At 48.0% G+C, this 21054-nt stretch overlaps 2 protein-coding genes and 1 non-coding gene across 3 annotated transcripts in view; 2 read left to right on the top strand and 1 right to left on the bottom strand.

Annotated features, from left to right (window-relative positions):
* Window positions 1-747, bottom strand: part of LOC144138060 (mannan-binding lectin serine protease 1-like) — a 45995-nt gene extending 45248 nt beyond the window's left edge. The window contains exon 1 of the mRNA XM_077670134.1: window positions 168-747. Within this exon, the coding sequence (XP_077526260.1) occupies window positions 168-352 (185 nt within the window). The 5' untranslated portion in view covers window positions 353-747. The remainder of the gene's footprint in view (window positions 1-167) is intronic.
* A 12558-nt stretch (window positions 748-13305) lies between these two features.
* Trnas-cga (transfer RNA serine (anticodon CGA)) lies at window positions 13306-13387 on the top strand. The gene has a single exon. It is a non-coding gene; the product is annotated as a tRNA-Ser (tRNA).
* Window positions 13388-15084: 1697 nt separating this feature from the next.
* Window positions 15085-21054, top strand: part of Foxk (forkhead box K) — a 57087-nt gene continuing 51117 nt past the window's right edge. The window contains exon 1 of the mRNA XM_077670130.1: window positions 15085-15499. Coding sequence (XP_077526256.1) covers window positions 15141-15499 — 359 coding nt within the window. The 5' untranslated portion in view covers window positions 15085-15140. The remainder of the gene's footprint in view (window positions 15500-21054) is intronic.

Raw genomic sequence — 21054 nt, 5'->3', positions numbered from 1 at the left:
ACAGCTAGCACCAGGACAATGCGCAAAAAATGCACTAAAGAAAAGTTTTGCACTCCAGGGTGAGTTAGTCAGTAAACCTTAAGCACTGTTGATTTTTTGTAAAGTTTTATCCAACTTTATCTTATTGTTTCCGAGTGAATACGTGCATAACGGTCGCCTGTACTCACGTTGCCTGTCTCGCCAACACCACAGCCGCTACTATGCAGATAACTGTCCTAAACCGTGGGCCTTCGATGTTGCTGCCAAGTCCGCGCCGTATTCCTCTCGTGCCGCAACCACGACCTTCTGTACACTTCTGCACGCCTGTTGCACACCTAGAACTTGAGCTACCCCCACTCGAAGGATCACACATGGCGCAAGGAGTTCTTCCGTCACACAAACAGCTGTACAAACCAAAATTCCACTCTGAAGGCTCTTTCAGCAGTCGCTCACTAGAACAAAGAGGGGTTTCTTGAACATATGCTTGTGACTGGTTGGCTTGTCACACCTCTACTTGAGGCGTCGAGGGTGAGTGCTGACCACACTCGTTTTTCGCCCTTGCTTGCGTAGATCGCGGCCGTGGGTCAACGTGTCTGGCATTTATGAACGCTGACTCGACCAATGATCTGAGCGAGTGCACGTTTTCGGGGTTGTTCCTTCACTTCCGTGGACGCGTGGTTGCCTTAGAAGGACTAACTGGGTTTGGAGAACACAGTAAGCAAAAGAGCAGCCGTTTAACGACCCGCGCGACACTGCGGGCGGAATCTTGTTTCAACAGCGACGTCGGTGAAAGAAAGAGAGAAACAGATAGCGAGCGTTGCTGGGAGGGATGACCACTCGCTGAATGGGCGACTAGAGTGCTGACGGACTTCCTCCTTCGTAATCAAGGCTAGGCCCTCGTTGTATTTTGTATTTAGAGGCAATAGTCTTTCGTGGGCTACTTACACGCAGAAATTTTGGTCTGTCTGTCTGTCTGTCTGTCTGTATGTCTGTCTGTCTGTCTGTCTGTCTGTCTGTCTGTCTGTCTGTCTGTTCGTCTGCGACTTCATTTAGCCACCCGGCCAAAGTGAAACAGAAGCTGCGCAGTAGTTTTATATACTCACAGACAAATCTAAATGTCTAAGTCCGGTGTTAACATTCATACTTGTCAACATTGTTTAACAAGAACAAGACATTACGCAAATGTAAGGCAGAAAATCGTTACATAAGTGATATTTACCGTGTTCGTTTACAAACAAATTCATGGATGTTTGATTTGTGCGAAATGAAATACTACATCCACTACAAAAAAAAAACTGTTCACTCCGTCGCCTGCTGTTACACTCGCTACTATAGCTTCTGGCGACATTTTAGAAATCAAGCGGCAACCGTTACGAAAGGTTCCACTAGATATGTTCCACGTTCTGCTTGAAACGCACGTGTAGTAGGGCAACGTGGTTCTATAAACGTTGAAGTAGGGCGCCTCGATTCACGCGCGTCTCCGCCGTAGGGCAGTGCTGGCATCGAAGCACCCGGCCTGGAGCAGTGGAACGCGGAAAATTTAAATTGGCTTGAACAAACCTTTCGAGTGTTTACCTTGGGATGAGCGCGACGGAAGAGGAACAGCATGAGAGGTGAGCGGGAAAGCGAAGGGAGGCATTTACTAGACAAATGTTGACGAAAGACTATCGGCTTTTGACAACATTTGCAACAAAAACTAACAGATACGCGGCCAGTTTTTTGAGTTGAGGAGTTTCAGGACGCTGAGGCCAGATACATATCATCAATCGGTTAGTCGCCTACATTTCATCCAAAGTTTGTCAGAAGTTATCTGTACCGTATGAACCCTTGCCTCACCAAGATCTAGATTGAAGACGAATATTTTGTCACGAGGATGTAGCGCTCGCGCGCTCGTTCCTATCCGTGACATTCGTCAACGCGGGCTTCGCGATTTTTTTTTCGCACATTTTTTTAAAATTAATTTGGGGGACTTTAGTTCCAGAGATTGATGGTTGTTGGCTGAAATGTATTTAGCCGAGGGTCCCGTACAGAGCACGAATAATCAAGAATAGATCGAACGTCCATGCTATACGGGAGTTTCTTAGTTTCAAAGAGAATTTCTTTGCATTGCGTCGCAAGAAACCTAATACCCTACAGGCCTTTACTGAAACATATTCTGTTGTCGGGATCATGACAAAGTGGAGGTAAAAAACACGGAGGTATCTCAACTCGGATACACATGAAAGCTGTTCAGGGTTAATTTTTTTGTCTAAATTGATGAAGAGTGCATTTTCTTGTAAAAGACACCCGTACAATTTTCTGCAAATTTATACGCAAGTGTACTTTTTGCACTGATCGCGGCAACCCGGTTGAAACCATCTTCAAAGGCGAAACAATTATTATGAATGTAATGAAATGTAAGCTACCTCTATGACCCCCCCAAAAAAAGAATATACAACCAATGCCTCCTGCCAGGGATGACTCATGGAGCGAAAACTTGGCGCCTTACTACACAACTGGAAGGAAACCTTAGGTCAGCTCAAAGGGCCGTAGGAATGATGGGATTAAACAATAAATCGAAGTGGTATGATACGGGGTACACAGTGCAAGGAGGGAGTGGGTGGATTTCAGCCTCCGTGTGAACCCCCCTTAACCACGCAGATTACGTGACACCCTACTGCGGCCCACAACCGCCGAAAAACTAAAGCGGCGTGCCTAGACGTACGGCCCTCCATCTGGCGCTTCCACTGGTTGTCAGGCGGAAGTTAGCGACTTCAAAGTCCGACCAAGTAAACGCCGAAAGTGCCGCGTTTCCTAAGACTTCAAAAAGAAGACAATATTAACTTTTCGTTTTAGGGTCGAAGCCCCTTAGGGGCTGGGACTGCTGGCGTCTCCCGTCGTCGTCGTCGTAGTCTTCGTATCATGTAGTCACGGTACCAAAACACCGGGAAACGCGTTTACGCCTCGCGCTAGAACGTAACGCGTACTAAAAAAACACCGGGACACTCGTTTACGCCTCGAGAGCTTCGTGCTTCAAAGACAAGATACTTTTACGGCAAACCTGTATACCTGCATCCCCCAACAGTTTCATCTCCGTTGGCAAAAACGCCGAGGCACCAAGCATACACTTATACTCTGCATGCTTCGCTCCTCCACGCATGGCCCGGGATTTTTTTTCCTGCAGAAGCAGGAGGAAAAACTTTATTGTGAGCCGGGTGATGTGGGAGTGGCTCCTCAGTCCAGGAGACCATGGGACGACCGTGCTGTATCAGCCCTGGACAGCAGGAGTTGCTCTGCATCCAAGCCGGCGCTGGACGTCAGGTTCTCCCACAGCTCAGGGAGGGGAAGGCAAGTAGGTAAAGTTGGGAGGGCTGGGTTGTGTGCGCACCCCAAGATCATGTGTATGAGGGTACATGGGTTAGGGCAGAATTTACATGTGGCAGGGTATTGGGTGGGGTACATCCGATGTAGCCAAGTTGGGTGAGGAAAGGTGTTTGTTTGAAGCCTCCGGAGTATTACTTCTTCTGTTTTAGTAAGCTGCGGGTGAGGAGGGGGAAAATGTTGTCTTGATGTGCGGTAATGTTGGGTGATGTCTTGAAATGTGAGCAGGGGAATGAGACTTGGTGTTTCCTCAGACGCCTGGGAGGAGAGTTCGCAGGCTTGTCTATGGGCAAAATTATTCCCCGTTAGTGAGGAGTGTCCCGGGGTCCACACAATGTCGATCTTCCTTTTGGGGGCGTGTTGAGCCAGGACAATACCCTCGTGTCCAATCATTTTTGACTGCCTTCGAAAACGCTTCTGTATGAAGCATATGTGGATGGGAGTCATAATGCCAAACAATTTGTACTTAAATCTATAAGACTTCTGAACCCCTATATGCTGCCTTTTGTGGGTCTGTTTTTTTTTTTTATTCTCATAGCTGGCGTGTTGTGCAAAAAAGCACATGTTAAAATATGTGAGACGCGAAGTAACTAAACGTTCAATTAATGCGGCAAAGCCACCTTTTGCATTCCCAGAAAGCAAAATCGAGAAAAGAACAACGGGGGAAATGTTTTGAGGGAGGCTTCGCGGACTCCTGAAATACTCTCGCGGACTCCCTGGGTCCGTGGACCCCATTTGAGAACCACTATGCTAGATGTTGCATCCTTTCTCAAAAGCCACGGAAGGGCGTCCCTGAGGAGACATACTTCCCCATATAGCTCATCGCCGGGCTCTTGGAAATCAGTTACCCCAAACAGTTACCCCCTTTGGCCACCGCTAATATCACAGGAGCGCCCTTACACAACTCCAGCTCGGCAAGCTTCTTTAATGGGGAATTTTCGAAATCAAAGCATTTATCAAGGAATGTGAGGGCCCTGTCGTACATATTCAGAAATTCCATTTTTACCTTGTCACAACCTCGGATGTCTTGGAGGGCCTGCTTGGTCTTAGAACCGAAGAACGTGTACTGCGTTGTATTCATTAGTTGCCTCTTCAAGTTCATCATGACCGAGTACAGCTCAGTTAGTTCGAGCCTGCTTTTCTCGAGAGTGAGAATTGCAGAATTAAACAACGCGAGAAATGAATGCACAAATTAAAGGTAGCATTCTGGACGCGTAACCGGGTCAGAAAGTCCGTCAGCTTGATCGCCAACGAACTGCCACACGGTCCGTTCACACTCATCTTTCCCTTGATAGAGAGAGAGAGAGAGAGAGAGAGAGAGAGAGAGAGAGAGAGAGAGAGAGAGAGAGAGAGAGAGAAAACATTTAATGAAGGCTGAAGAGGTCAGCCCCACTAATGGTAGGGCTTGGTACTCCAGATGGGATGAATACAGTGGGATGACAGAGGAAAATATAGAGATAAAAAGAAAAGAACGTAGAGGGGGAGGGGAGATGCACACATATATAAAGTGTGCATGTTCAGAGGATTCACAGAACCTCTTCAAGCCCTGTTTCCGCAAGAAAAGTAAGCAGAGTTTCCGTTCCCAGCGCTGCCTCATCACGATTTCGCCATGGTCCAAAGACGTGTGAGAGTTCTAGAGGACCTCCACGTCGGAGTCGCACAAGTGCCTTCGATGCTGTTGCCCGCTGACTAGTATATCGCGGCCAGTGGCTTAAAATGTGCCTAATGCTGTCGGTAGTAGAGCACACTGTACACAATGGCGACTCTACCCAGCGCAGCTTAAACAAGAAGCTTCATGTGTATGCAACGTTAAGTTGCAGCCGGTGTAGCACGCCTTCAGTGCGCTTGGGCAGACCCCGCGGATGCCGGAAATCGCCCTTAGTGTCCATCACATGAAGAGGCGCATAACTTCTCAGAGGATCCTGCCAAGCCGGCAGCTGGAGTTGCCCTCCTAGGTAGATTGTTGGAAAACGGGATTCCAACGGTGAAGTTAAGGTCGTGGGCTTCTTGGCGGCAGCATCGAAGATCTTGTGGCCCGTTATACCAGAATGACCTGGAAAATAGGATTTAAGAGGTGCCCAGTTCTGAAATTCTGTCCAGAGCCGAAAACGAACAGCCAATGAACAGGAATATGGCTCAGCACATTGTTGTACTCTTGGACACAAAACTAAAAAAAAAACGCCCTCAACTCCTTCACTATTTTAAGGCTACAAGAAAACTCTTTATAGATTTTCAGCACGAGCGCCTCCACATCAGAAGTCAATCATTTCACCGCGTGCTTAGCTGCGTTGGGCACGACATGACAGTTGCACTTCGCTTTCAACAAGTTCGGCCTGTCTTGCCGCATTTTATGGAAAACAGAGTTGTGCTTTCCGTCGCTCACGGAAGCATTATCCGCGCTGTATGCGTGCGTCAAAGAGACACCCACCTTGTCGAAACTGCTCGTCAAGAGTTCGTGTATACCGCCGGATGTCTCGTCCGGTTGCTCACAAAAGTCGATAACAGCGTCTGTAATGCCCCCGCCATTCACGGCGTAGAATCGGGAAGAACCTGTGGTCGCCTTTTTTGGACGCGCCAGTTGACACGGAGGACGGAAGGTTGCGACTGCCTCGGTGAAGTTTATGAGCGACGCACTCAACTGCGTATAGGGCGTGAGAACATCCTGCACGCGGCGCGTTCCATTTTGGTATTTCCGACCCGACACCTCGGTGCAATATCTGAATCTGGGAATACCGTTGACATCAGCTTGCCGCCTCAGTCCATAGAACTCCTGCGCTGCCCAGGGGGCGCTGCGCCACCGACTTCCGGGTGGTATTTCCGGGTAGTACAAAGTTGCGGAGGTCCCATAGGATCCCGTGTTGGCAGAGGCAAAATGAGCTGTTACTCCCGATTGTTTTGCGACATGGCCTCCAGCCCATCCCTGGCGCGTCCGGTCTCTTCCGGCGATCGACTTGGCATTACGGAAAAAAAAGTTTTGCAGCCCTAAATACTTTACAGCGTCGACGAAAATTCTGGAACGGTGACGGCGCCCTGCCACTCGCAGGTTCACCGACCGATGGTCGTATGAAGTGAAATTTGAAGTGAAAGCTTCTTGTTTAAACTAATACACTTGAAGACAAGGACTTTTCAACAACAACCGATCAAAAAAAGAATAACGCAATCGGCGATGATCGAGCGTAAAACTCAGCGAGGCCGGCGGACCGCAGGCTCGTCAGCTGCGGTGCGCCGCGCTTTTGTGTACCTGCGCACAGTGCGTGCACTTTCATTAAACACTGCTTGTCAGCGTCGCCGTTACGAATACATGGTGCAGCGCTAGGTTGCCGTTTTGTGGAGTGCATGGCTGAGTGACAAAAAGCAGCGAGCGTTCGAAGCGGGAAATCTGTTTTGTGATTCCGAAAGTCGTGGCCGTAAAACAGCGTGGTCGGGCGAAGTGACTTGCCGTTCTGTTTCCTTGCTAGTTCTCACTTTATTTAATTACGCTTTTGCATCATATATTCCCAGTTCGCACTTAATAGACTAGAATAACGGTCGACAACGTTTTGAGTGTAGTGCGCGCCGATTGGCATGAAGTCGACACGGCGGAGGGCTGGACGGCAAATCGGGTGGGAGGCTTTGAAGGCAAAGAGGAAAAATTCAGCGAATTTCCAATAATATTTGACAATAAGCCGGCTAAGTCTGGAGGTGGGGGACAATGCAACTGGAAGCGATCAATTCTCTGTCCTTGCCTTGCCGTCTAACCCCATTCGAGGTCAAAACTGCCGTGTCGGCGTTCAGATTGTTAGTGACGGTAATAACGACGTGCTGGGGGTCGCATAATACAGCCCCGAAGGGCCACATTCGGCCCGCGGGCTGTAGGTTACCGACCGTGCAGTAGAAGACAACCAACACAGTCAGTGACGGCCGTATGTAAATATTTGAACCGCGTACCGTGTATGCGGCTCTGTTATGTTATGTAAATATAGAAGTACACATCTCTGCAAGCAGCGGACGTGACATTTGGTGCAAAAGAAAGCCGATAGCTTGTTGTAGCGGATATTACTTTGTTTAGCCTTTGCAACTACTTTAATGGCTATTTTACTCAGTATGCAGTCATTTAAACCCACTGCAACGCGATTAAATTTAGTACAACCAACTTTCGCTCTGGCTTGTAATTGAAAACGCATGGAGGGCGATGACGGTCGTCTGCTTTTGTACCACCCAGAGGTGTCGGACACAAGGGGGCGCTGCATGTCGCCAAAACTCCAGCTGTGGTTTGGCTTTAGTCCGCGGAATATCGCCCCAAGTACCAGTTCAGCTGCGGTTACCTCATTTTCGGCGCCAGATGACTTCTGTGTGAAGAATTTTGTTAGCACAGCAGATGTTTCGAGGGCTGGATATTTTGTTTGTGCTTTTGCGTGGATGCGTGATTCTTCACAGTGTTGATCTCATCAAATTTCTTAGCTTACGTGGACTTAGGTCGGTGACTGGGCAATAAATGTTTCCTCTCTATCTCTCATCATATTTCACTGTGAACGTGCCAGAGTATGTGGTGCATCTTGCCGCTGTTGGGTCGTCTTCCACGGGCAAAAGCCAGCTCTCATACTTAGAAACATGATTAGCGCGGTAAGGACAGGACAAAAGTAAAGACCACACAGGACTAGCGCTAGCACTAGAGCTAGAGTTACTTAGATTGCGATCTCCATTATTTACGAAACACGCAATACTCTATCCTAGGCGTGGAATTTGTACTCATGATCTAGCGTCTACAAAACACGTGGCCGATGATAGGGCTTTTTACTGATTCAAAAGGCAGAAGCAGCGCGCTGCTACGGCCAACGTTGCTAGATAGGTTCGGTTGTAAAACTTCTTATTCACCCCATGCATTAAAAATGGCTCCCTTTCTTGAACTTGTCGCCAGGTAGCGGTAGCGTTAACCCGGCTCCACTTTGCTCCACGTCGTCGGCTGCTACGCACAGGAGCGTGTTACGCGTTCATGGGCACGATAACTTTGCCTAGATGTTTCTTGTTCGCGATGTTCGGTATGTTCAGTTCACATTGATCAGTCATTCAGGCATACAGCCAGGGACGGCCAAGAAAACCGGCAGGTGCATACCGGTCTGGGACGTGAACCGGCACCCGCCACATGTGCAAAAAACCGGCCCTGCCGGTCTAAAACCGGCCAGATGGCAATCATCTCCCACTACGCCAACTCCCGACAGCGACACCCGCACCCCCACCCTCCTTCCCCGCCCAGCAATCCTACACCCTCCGCCGGCTACAGACCGAAACCTTCTTTAACCACATCATCATATCCCACATTTCCCCTTCTCTCTTTTCACCCGACTGCCAACATTGTCGCATCCCTATTAGAACCTGCCACCTCGTCTTCTTCTGCCCCCTACACCCATACCAATACACACACCCCTCCCTTTCCCCTGAGCAGTGGGAGTCCGAGCTGACCAGCTCCGTAACGGAGCGCCAGGTCGTCCTGGTGTGGCCCGCCCTAGAGGCTGCCCGGACAAGAGGCCTCCATGACTTAGGAGGCTAATCACACCCTTTACCCTTTCCCTTTAAAGGGGCCATGCAGACAAAATACGTTTGTTTTATTCGAAAGATTTCGTGCTATATAGTGCCCCCAGCGCTTGTCCGGCAGCAAACGATGCCGTATTCACTCAGAAATAATCAATTTAGGTTAAAATTTTGATCCTCCCGCCAAATCGTGTGTTTTCGGGACGTCTGCCATGAAGTCGCAGGGGCGGATATTCAAACGAACTTCCAGAGCGTCGTTAGGCTCTGCAGCCTTGTCCTCTTGGATGGCGCTACCATACCGATACGCGGACCGTTGCCCGCTGTTGCTTTATTTTTGACCGTATTTGCACGCGGCTTGTTTTTGTTACGGTATAAAGTAATGGGTTTGTGAAACATGGGGTATGCTCGACAAACGGGGTCACGTGAGACAACGTCGCTCACGCCGATCAGCCAGTGTTGGGTAAGACAACTCCAAAGCTGCGCTCTGGTGTGCAGCTAAAGCAAGCATTGTGCGCCCAGAACCCACAGCAGTGCGGATCGGTACTTCTACGTTTACGTGTATTTTCGTAACTTTCATTGTTTGTCCCATCATTCTTACTGCCGTAAAATGAATATTCATTACATTTAAGCGCAAATAGCTCGTTCGGCAAGCTTATAAGCTCTGCCTGATTTGCGTTTGCTTTCGCCGGCCTCAGCCAATCGTGCAGCTGGGCATATGACATCACAGGTTCTGTTGCGGGAAATGAGCTAGTGGGTCGCATGGCCTTTTCCTTATTTCTTAATTATATAGCTTGTTTGAGCGAAGAGTGCGTTGAAAGTGGTGTCAGTGTTATTCTAACGAGGCAATATTTCGAATGAACTAAACTTGCGTTTTGTCTGCATGGCCCTTATAAGCTCAATAAACGTTTTACCAACCAACCAACATTCCTCATGTCCTTTAGCCGCACAACACAGGTGCATTGCGGCAAAGCCTGTCGGCGCTAGCGGGGAAAAGCGGTGCTTGTTAGCGGCGGTCGATCGCAAGCGCAGAATGTGCCATTGATCCTGCGCGCAACTAGTTCTGTCGTTAAGAAGAAATGTTTACAAAAAAAACTATACGCCAGCAGCCAAACCTTCGGCGTCGATGAAGAACTCAGCACTCGCGTGTGGGATAAAGTGCTTGCCAATGCCCTCTTCTTGTCACCATTGTAGACCTTAAGTTCTGTGCATCTTCGTTGAGAAGCTTTACATATTCAAGACCACAATCTCCACAAGCACTAGGCATGAATGCTAGAACAGCAATCTTCATTGAAGAGAGTGATTTAAAATGAAGCACTCATAAACCCCAACCTAGTTCTGAAAAGCATGAAGTCAAAATTAAAACTGATTTTTGAAGTAACAAAAGCTTGATGTGGGCGAGCTGGTACATTATGCTAAAACAATCACTCGGCGCTAAAACAGCGACTAAGAAGAAACACGTAATACACAACACAGTGCCGATTCTTCGTTCGTCCGCAGTGTTCCCAGGGTCTTTGGTGCCTCACTGCACCTAGTCTAGCTAGGACTTCGTGTCGTGGAATGCAAAGACTGGCTGGCACCGTGCCTATTCGTTTAACCCAATAAAAATTAGTGCACGCAGTTCCAAGCAAGCATCAGCAAAGTCTGCATCCAAGGTACTATGAAAACCCCACAGAGGAATGCTCGAGTTACTTCACCGCCCTGCCGCGGTACTTTTTATTGCAGTACGTTTTAGTGCGGTACTTTTTAGGCAGGCATAAAATAGAAATTTTTAAGGGCCTGGCACTGGTACTACAGCGGCGTCAGTGACTGCCGAACAGGCCATATGAGTAACGCGCTTGCAACAGATACGCCAAGCGTGTTCATCACCCAACAGCTCGACGCTACACTTACTCGACGATCGTGTAAGCAACCGTCCACGACAACGTATCGCGCGGGTAGCGGTACGTTGACGGGAACTCGGGCATCAAAAAAAAAAACGCTGAAGCGACCCTACCACTGCCGAAGGGCGTACGTACTTGCGCAATAAAAAAAAGACCCTACCGCAGTGCATATCCTCCTGAGGCAATGAGCAGTGTCTTCGTCAGAAAAGTAAGAACAAAAAAAAAATAGGCCCACGACCCATGGCAACTATAAACGAAGTGACGAAAAGGTCTTCGTCACTTGACTTTTGGCAGTGACGTCACGACCTGTACTTGTGTTTGACTGGGAAGGGCGTCCCGTTTAGTAATCAACCTTAATCGTTAGAACACCATTTGTTTGTATGTCGCCGTTTCACAGAGCAAAAAAAAATTGCATTACTGTCCCATTCGAACGCCTTCGACATCAACTACAAACCTCACTTCTTTTATTCGGTGCTAGCAGCCTTGGGAAAGCAAGAAAAGAAATGTATGCCCTACTTCATAAATACATCATGGCCACCGGAAGACAAGTGCTAGCTGATTCGTACAATCATCCCCCGCCCCTAAGGAGCGTATGTGTTATTTTTATTTTCTATTATCCATAATTAATTTCCAATTCTAAAGAACATCTTTTAAATAATTATACGAACCTCAAGTCATGGTAAGTCCCCGTAAGTGGGTACGTTTTATTACCAAACGAAGAAGAAGAAGAAGAACAAGACCGAGAAGAAGAAGAACAACAAGAAGAAGAACAAGAACAAGAAGAACAACAACAAGAAGAAGAGAATAGTGTATGGAACGTCCTAATGTTCATGCAATGGTGCTTTTTATCTTTTTTTACTGATGTTTGTAATCTTCTCACTCTTATTTCTCTAGTCATCTGCTAATTCATTCTAATATTTAAATAAAATTTTCTTTTCCCCTAAATACTACGGGCTGACCAACTCTCAGCTCGGGACTCGGGAACACCTGATCTCCCGGGATAGAGCAGCAGCAGTCGCTCGCGGCTTTCTGAACTAAGAAGCCACCCACCTTTCTTATTTATTTATTTATTTTGTCGGCTATAATAAACACGTTTTCCCACCACCACCACAACCCAAAACTGCATAGCTTCTTTCGGTAAGGCACTCATTTCCTGGCCAATCCCCCTGAGTGCGTATGAGACATCTCACTGGTGCCGCCACCCCCACCATCAGGGATTTATACACACCCCCTAACACCCACCCAACATCCCCCCCCCCCCCCAGAAGAATTCCACAACCACAAGCACCCTGCCTAGGGATTTATACAACACCCCCCCCCCCTCCCCCCCTTAAACATCCCACCGACATCGCCCCAAAATCGAAATTCTGCATAAACCCCTGCCCACCATGGAACTGGTATGGCTGTAAGGGGTTCCCGTTCTTCAAGACGCCACGCGAGACCAAGGCGTTCCTGTGGCGCGGCGTTCCTGTTCCTCGATCGGCTCGGCGTTCCGAGGTCGCAAGCCTCGGTTCGGATTTGCCGGCGCCCCGCTGTCATCGCAGCTACTGGGCCAGCAACCCGTGCGACAGCGAAGCGGGGCTACGTCGACGGTCACTGGCAGCTCATCAAGACCCACGTAGGACCCACGTAGCACGTAGGACGTAGGATGTACATCATTTAGTTCATTAGTGTTTCGTGGACACTCCCGTGCCTCACTATATAACGTTCCGTCTGAAATTCCGTGTTATGTTCTCGCCCGTCATTTTGTTGTTCAAATATTATCGCCTGTGTGGACGTATGCCCGATCTCCTTTCGTCGAGGCTCTGAAAGTAAACCTAACGCGGCGCGGCGGCCCATCTCGCATATCTCAACGCGCACTAACACTTTTTATTCATCCCCCCCCCCCCCCCCGGGCAATAACCGAATGAAATAACCTCGCCTGAAATTCTTTCATCCAATAGTACCAAATGTTCGATGTCATTTTTTTTTTTTTTTTTTTTGCCACATGCGTTTCAGAACTTGTTCACACTCCCGGCGCTAGAAATTGTATAACTGGTCTAAACCACAGTAACACTTCCACTTCTGATTTGGCAGGCCCATTTGTGGCCTGCTGCATTGCTTTAATTAACTATTTAATAAGAATACATCAGCACAGCCTGCAAGATAGACCAGACCCGGGCACGTGTCAGCGCTCAAGCAGATGCACTCTGGTCGCTGGTTTCCAATGCATAAAACGCCGCCCTAAAGGAGGCAGCACAGAAGCTCTGGCTGGAAAGGCAGGCGCGCTTAGTCAAATATTATAAATAGGTGGAGTAGCTGGAACAAAACGAAGAAAATCCGATAAAGAAAGTCAAGCTGGTCGGCAAACTTCGAACAGGCGCGCCAACACGACGGGGGCAAACATAGAGTTTATGGGGGCAAAGAAAGAAGGCCTAAACACAATGGGGACATAGAAAAAAGCCTGTGTTCGTCCTTCTTTCTTCCTCTCCGTCGTGTTGGCGCTGTTCGAAGTATACAAAATCCAAATTTGCCCTAGCACTCTACTTAAATATTGGGCACTCCTTTATAATGTACTTTGAGGCAGCCTTTCCAACCTGCAGTCGTGGCCGAGTGGTTAAGGCGATGGACTCGAAATCCATTGGGGTTTCCCCGCACAGGTTCGAATCCTGTCGGCTGCATAACTTTTTTTTTTTTTTTTTTTTTTGTATATTATACAGCAGGACTAATAGTCGCAAATATATTTCCCGGATGAGTTCTCAGACACATCATTTACCATAAAATCATGGAGTTGATACTGCCCTAAACTAGTATAAGGATTAACCATAGTTTTCATACCTACTGATACCTAGTTCAATACGGACCATAATTTTGATAAGAAAAATGTAATTATATCAACTTGACCCAAGCTGGAACATAAAAAAATTTCTCACTTAAATACGCGTTGAAATCCGTGTCGAACGCCGCGAAATGTAAACACGCCCTTGGCGAGAGATGAAAACTGGTGAAACCGGAAAAAAGACGCGTAAGTCACAGGTAGTAATTCTGACTGAGAAGAATGTCAAGTTCTGTAAAGCATGAAACACCCAATGAATGCACCGGCGTAAAGAAAAGAACAGACACAAAGCTGAAAGGTGACACCCAGCACTACAATGTGAATGTGTAACAACATGATGACAACGCTACTGGCGCTACAGTCGGCAGGCTAAAAATTGCGCTTGCTCCGAAACGAACATTTCCCCAAACTTTCCTGTTCGCCTGTTGTGCTGCTATTCGATTGCTTGAAATAAAGCTATTAATATTCAGGAATTAATTGTCTTTTCAGAAGCACATCGTTTGACTTTACGCATCACCCTTATAAGACGTTTTCCAGAAAAGAATTTCCATGAAGTAGAAAGAGTGCCCAACTATGCATTTTTATAGCTTTGGTTGCTTGATGTGTGCTGCCACCTCTGGACAGTAAAAAAAACTATAAACAAGCTTTTGCTTTTTTTTACGGCGCGTGCTGCCGACTGGCGGCATAAAGCGCAAACAATGTTTTGTATGTTTTTATGCTTCTTACGAGCGTCAGTTCCGGTTGTTCGTGCCGGCTCGCTCGCTTGTTCTGTGCTCGCTTCCTCCTGGCAACAGCTCGATGATAAACAACGGGCTTAAAATACGGAATATCGGCCTGATGGCGTTGGAACCCTCTGGAATAAACACTGAAATACGCCAGCGGCAGCTTCAGCAACAACAAAAGGGTCTATGCGTGACATGATCAATGAAGCAAAGACGGCCTTTTAATGTTTGGTTTGCTCATCGGGTGGTGATTGATTGGGTTAAGTTGGATACATTGTATACAGCGGCGCAGACAGGTTGCGCAACGCAGCGCAAGTGCTGCGGACGTCGCAATAACATACGAGCCGGCATTTATTCGAGACAAGTTCGATCGTGTTGGAATTACGATTGGCAGCACAAGCAAGGCACAACGAGGATTGATGATAAAAAAAAAAGTGGCCACAAAAACGGCGCGACACGAGGCCCGAGTGGTGCTGCACGGAAAAGACGGGAAGAGGAGAGCGGCGAACGAGGAATGTAAACATGACACAGAGACCCGCATTCGCGGCGCCCCGAGACTATCGATCTCGGAAGCGCGCCGCGAATGTCGCAACAGCGTCGCTGCCTCCAGCCGGCAGAACCGGTGTCGTGGCCAGTCGATCTGCCACCGCTGTGTCGCTTTACGAGGAAGCGAAATACACACATTATTTGCCGATGCAAAACGCGTTCTTTGCGCCTTCTGAAAGACCTGCGGCGGGCAGGATTTGTCGTCTGCAGCGACGGGCGAAACGAAAAAAGGGAGGGGGGAGGAGAGAAAGGCTCGTCACGTGACCGGGCGCGACGCATGCCGGGAGTCTGGCAGGGTGGTCGCCATTTTGGATCGCGGTGTGTACGGTAATGTCGACGCATCAGAGGGCTTCGGATAACGATGCCTGGGCCCTTCTGGCCCTCAAATCGGCGCCCTCGAGCCCGTCCCGGCTGCAATGGAACCGGGAACCTAAGGGAGTGGCCATCGCGCGTCTCGAGAGCCGCGAGTTCGAGTACATGATCCGACAGAACCGAATCTCCATCGGTCGCAACAGCAGTCGCGGCGAAGTGGATGTAAATATGGGCCATTCGAGTTTCATCTCGCGCAAGCACCTCGAGATCATCTACGATTGTGCGCACTTCTTCATGGTGTGCAACGGCAAGAACGGTGTCTTCGTCGACGGCGTCTTTCAGCGCAAGGGAGCCGCGCCGCTGCCGCTGCCCAAAACGTGAGTACTCGGGCCCCGAACCGGCCGCACGGCCGAGACGAGAAACCATGTGTGCCATTAGGCCTGACCAACACATGGTCGGGGTCGGGCTTGTTGCTATGCGTGGTCGCGTCTCCCTGCTCGCCCCCGGAAAGACCCCGGGCCGGCCTTTCGCCGCACGAGGAAGGCCTCCCCGAGCCATTTAGTCGCGATCCGAGCCTACGCCGCGAACCTGCGGTGGGTCCGGGCGAATCGACAATTTGTTTACACTTGTCCCCGGAGGAGGTGGGGGAGGGGAGCTTGTTTACCCTGCACCATGGCTGACTGACATTGAAAACGAGTTTCGGCTGTGCCACACGCGCCGTCCGTGCTTGCGTTTCTGGCCGACCGTTAGCTGGTTCGCTTCGCGATCTCGTCGATTGCCTAGGGTTCGCGGAGGACCCGAGCCGCCGCTCGTGCTCCGGCCGGGCCCAACCTTTTCATTCATTCTCGGTGAGGCTTCGCTCTGACCGAGCGGCGCGGCGTAGAACTAACCGCCGGTTCCGCTGTTCGCCCTCTCTCGCGCTCTCTCCACCGTGTTTCTTATTTTTCGTTTCTCGCTGCATGGTTCGGCTTTGCGTAGCAGGATTGCCAGACGAGACGCACCGCGTACGCCGGCGTCAACACCGTCGGCCCAGTAGGTAGTGCGAAGGAGGAGGAGGAAGTCGTTTCGGCTCCGTTTTGTGGGAGTTTTTAGTTTTTGTTTTTTTCGCCGCTGTTTACCTTTACGGGTGTGCCAGGTAGCCCGGGCACGTGTCGTGTTCGGGATCGGCAAGCCTTTTATTACTTTTCGCCTCCGCGGCCTGTTTTCTGCGATGACGTCGCAGTCGTCGCAATTAATAGCAATCTGTTGTTTTTGTTTTCTGCCGCCGGTTTGAGAAATAGCCGCAGTGGTGGTCATTTCTGGTGTGAAGAATGCCGGCCAACTCGTGTTGGCTGCTTTTGTTTTGTTTTGGAAAGTTCGCTTGCGTTCGATTAATACGTCCAATTTATTGCCCCGCGTCCGGTGCACCCAGACAGGGCGCTGATTCACCTTGTTTTTCCGGTTCAACCGTGTGCCGGCAAACGAAAGAAACAAAAAAAGCGGGAAAAAATACATAGCGTCAGCAGTGCTTGCTGCAGTATCGTTACGATAAGGGCTCTTCACCAAGCCTCAACAATTTTTTTTTGTTTTCGCCACCTATATTTACTTGCAGTGCAAACCCAAAAGCCTGTATCTACCCATCTGTCTCGCTTGTATCTGAGGTCGCTTGGTCACCTCTTAACGCCAGGCGAAATGCAAACGAAAACATGTTTTGCGTGTTTCTCTGTAGCCGATAAAAAGGAAAAACAGGAGAAAAGTTGCGGTTAGGCAAGCGCTTTTTCGTAATCGGTATGATTGATACCCATTTAGAGTTTTAGAATTCGAAAATTGGAGAAGGAAAGTGAGCTGTATAAACGGTTTTTTTTTTGCCGAAACGCTGATACAAAACTGTCGACGGCGATTTTTCTTTTTTTAGATAAGGGACTTCGCTTTTTGCGTTGTCTTCTGCAGGGTGTTTTCGAATTGTCCGTTATCACCCCCTCACTCCCGAGCCTTTTCCGGTGTTTTTTGTGGGGAAAATTTTGGCCGATCTGTTCGCAAAATGTAAACTAGAAGCCAGCTTTGTTTATCCTCCATCTCTGTTCGCTATTTTCGAAAATCTGTATTTTTTTTTAAGGCAGGTGGGTTGTTTAGGTAACAGGGTGTGTTGGCTTTTCGGAGTTTGTCGTTTGGTGATGGCAAAAACATCTTCAGTCTCTGTCGGCTGTTGTCAATGGCTGGAAGTTCCTTGTGCAGTGTTTGAGTTGTTTGATAACGGAAACTTCCCGAATACCGGCAAAGTCAGGTTTCTGATGTTTGTTCAGTGCGATACTTGACAGCGATGCTCTTTCAGTTGGCTTGCTAACAAAAAAAAAAAATGGGGACATTTGTGCGAAGCATAGGGAGTGGCTGTTTGTCATCTGACGACATTCCTTGATTCTGGCAGTGGCAGTACTAACGCCTCCCATAGCTGTTTTTGGGTAGCACGGGAGGGCATTTTATTTGGTTCCTGTTCCATTTTTTATGCGTAGTTACCTAATAAACCATCTCTCGGGCAACGTTTTACTGTTTCAGCTTAAGTTGTCCGTGACCATATTTGCATCTCCACTTTCACACCAGTGTGGGCGTTCAGTTCGTTCTGAAACACATCATTATGCGCTGTAGAATGTTAAGCTGTCCGCACCAGGCCTAAAATTCAATGGTATTAAAGATCCAGTCACCAAATTGAGTAACTGCAAGTGTTCAGTTCGTCTCTGAAATCTCATATTGGCACACCCGTTTGTTCCAACAAGCAGCTTTAAACCACCCAATGCATATATTGGCCGAAAAGAAATGCAAATTGTGAACAAGCAACATTGTAAAGCAGGAAAATAGAGACGAGGAAAAGGGGAAAAGCATAATAGGCAAGGTGATACAAGCACGGAAGTGCGAATAAAGTGGGTCTTGAACATTGCAAGGCACTTGCCATTATGTGCACTTGTGATGGCTGTGAATGGAATGCCTTTCACCGAGTTTTCATGTACAGGTTTCTTTCTTTCTCGTTTCTTAATAGAGGTACCGTAAAGTTCCGAAAGAACGCCCACCCGAAGTACAGAGATATCAAGTGAAAAATACGGGATGGGCGATCTTTCGCGTCAGGTGCGAAAAACTAGAAAAAAAAGTGGCCGCACCGCCAACCAAAGCTGTGGAAATATTAAGAAAAAACACCAGATAGGCGAACTTTCGGCTCGTGTGCGGAAAGGACAAGTAATACCCCTGTCACACGGGCACTTTCAATCGCGTTTGAAGTGAATCAAGTTTTCGAGCGCGCTCGACGCACTGCCGCTGCTACACGGCCCGTTTCAATCGCGATCGAGAAGTTGCAACGGTTGCACTCGTGTACGCCAGAGGGCGCTAACAATGTACTTGCGGCCGGCGTCTGGTAACTTCGCGCGGTCGTAGGTATACGTAACTATGTAAAGGTTACCGCCCGCTTATTTGGATCAAGTTATTTGACACAATAATTTGTGGCGTAAGTTGAATTTGTCACCTTCTGTGCCATTACGGAGCGGGGACGAGAGTATCGCCGCTTTCGTTTTATCGCGCTTAAAAAACCAGGATTGGGATCGAGCTCGATCGCGATTGAAACTGCCGTGTAGCAACCGCCCGATGCAGATTGAGTTCAATCCAGATCGACTCAATTGCGATTGAAAGTGCCCATGTGACGGGGGTATAAGTGACCGCATCAGCACATGAATAGATGAATCGCGTTTATTTTGTTCTTTCATTCTTCACACCAAGCGACGGACCTCCCAAGCGACGGACCCGGATGTCGACGCACTCGCATTTTGAAAGGAGATTGCACTTCATCTGTGGCATTGTCTGCTTTTCCTTATGTTTGTTTGTTGTCACTGCTCTAGTTTTAATAGCATATTAAGCCCGAGGAAGCATGTAAAAGACTCGGGTTACTCTCAACAGACTCTCAGTAATACACGTGCCACACGTACTCAAAAATGACATTAGGTGGTTAATGCCTTAAGTTTTAATGCCACTACTTCGCTGATACACGCAAAAGTCTAATGCCATTCACTCTGTCATTTTTGGTTTAAGGAGTTCCGCACAATTCGTTCGCCTTCTCTGCCTACTCTCGAACGCGATGACCACTGAATGAAACCAACGAAATTCTCAGCACCAGGGTGTTGACGTGTGAACGTAGCAGAATTTTGAAATGAGACGATTTTTTTGTGCACTGTTGGGGACGAAGTTCTGAAGACGAAGTTCACTAAAACAGCGGCAAAAGGCAAAACATCGTGTTACTCGTCGTTACAAATTTTTTGGATTTGGCTACCGCTGGCAGGCGACGGCAGCTGCCGAAGCCACTTTTAGAAATGGCTAACACCGTTTTTTAGAAAACGCGATTTCTCATGACGTTTTCTTTCACAAAAAAACATTTTTAACCCTTGTGAGACGTTTTTCTCTACGTTAGAAGCTTCTAAAATATGAGTGCATTTTTCTTTTCGGTCCTTATCACCATCATGCCTAACACATTTAATGTGTCTTGCATTTTGGCGTGTAGCACGGCCCGCCCAACTAATGCCATTCGGTTTCTTAAGGCATAATGTCATTTTTCGTGGACGTGTAGCATGGGTATAAAGCATTTTTTGCGCCGTGCGGGTGCAGTCGCAGGGACAACTTCCATTGTCGTTCTCAAGTTGTACTTGAGCAGAGCGCCGATCACTCGATATTGTATAAGGTCATAGCATTTTTGTGTCTCGCCCACATTTGTGTTACGTGTGGGGGGGCTTTCCGCCGAATCAGATGTCAAAATGACGTCGGAAAGTCTGACGTCATTGATGTTCAAGTCTGGCAGAGTTAGATAGACTAAACACCTATTTCTTTTTGTCTGGGGGCTACTGCAGCTGTTACCGGATCCATTTCCTTGAAAATGGGTGCTCCCGAAGCATCAAAGAATCTCTTCATGTTTTTTTTTTATTATTATTATTAGTTTTGTCGAGTTTGCTATTAGCACGAAGCTCAACCGCCCTCTTTTCCGCCCACTGTCGGCTAATGCTCTCGGCTGCCCTGGCTGAGATTCCCGCAAAAGCGCCCAGGGCAGTGTTGTCATTTCGCAGCTGTGTTGACATGCGTGATTTATAGTGTTTGAAATCTTAGGACAAAGCACAAAGCAGGTGGGTGTTTGTGTTCTTTTATTGTCCTTTTTTTTTCTTGGCAGCAGTTAAGCAGGGTATTCTATTCTCCGGGCACGCATTCATGTTTCTTGTCTTGTGTGTAGGGGGACGTTGTTGGCAATTTTGATGCATAATTTATATCTTTTAAGTTAAGGAATGTGAGTAGCGCAGCGCGGGTTAACGACGCGCTGGTTTTTATTTAAATGAATGCTAACGAATTCCAATTTTATGGCATTTTGAATGCCGGAGACACATTTAGTGGAAGGTTGCAGGTAGGTGTTGTCCACCTGGAGATCTTTAACGTATGGGAAAATCTGGGCACATGAACAATTTCAAATTTTTTATTTCCAGAACAATGGCCACTACAGCTGGGATCAAATTTGCATCACTCGGCTCAACAGCACAGCAGCTTGCTCACTGTGGCACATTTTACTTATTGCTAACAAGACACGTTAACATACAATAACATGATTTATGTTTCATCCTGCTAAACCAACAGTGACCGTAAAAGCTGGTTTTCTTTGTCGGGAGTTTTGTTTGCAGAAAGAGTAGGGTCAGCAGTCCGCGATGCAAAATTTCGGTATTAACAAGAACGGTACACTATGGGGACAAACATAATTGCACAAGAGTAAGCAGTGTGTGGTGTTTATTCCAGAATACTACAGAAGTTAGAAAAAAAAATATTTCAGTAGTCGGTTATCAGACCAAGCATTCTTGTGAAACGGCGCCCATGTTTGGCCTGAAAACGTGAGCACTGGACCCTATCAGTGCATAAAGGATTAGAAGGACGCTTTTTGATGTAAATT

This window comes from Haemaphysalis longicornis, unplaced genomic scaffold (assembly GCF_048455015.1).
Source record: "Haemaphysalis longicornis isolate Haplotype H1 unplaced genomic scaffold, Haemaphysalis longicornis Haplotype H1 scaffold_5, whole genome shotgun sequence".
Lineage (NCBI taxonomy): Eukaryota > Metazoa > Arthropoda > Arachnida > Ixodida > Ixodidae > Haemaphysalis > Haemaphysalis longicornis.
The sequence above is the reverse complement of the archived record's forward strand: the minus strand, read 5'-3'. Positions and strand labels throughout refer to the sequence as shown.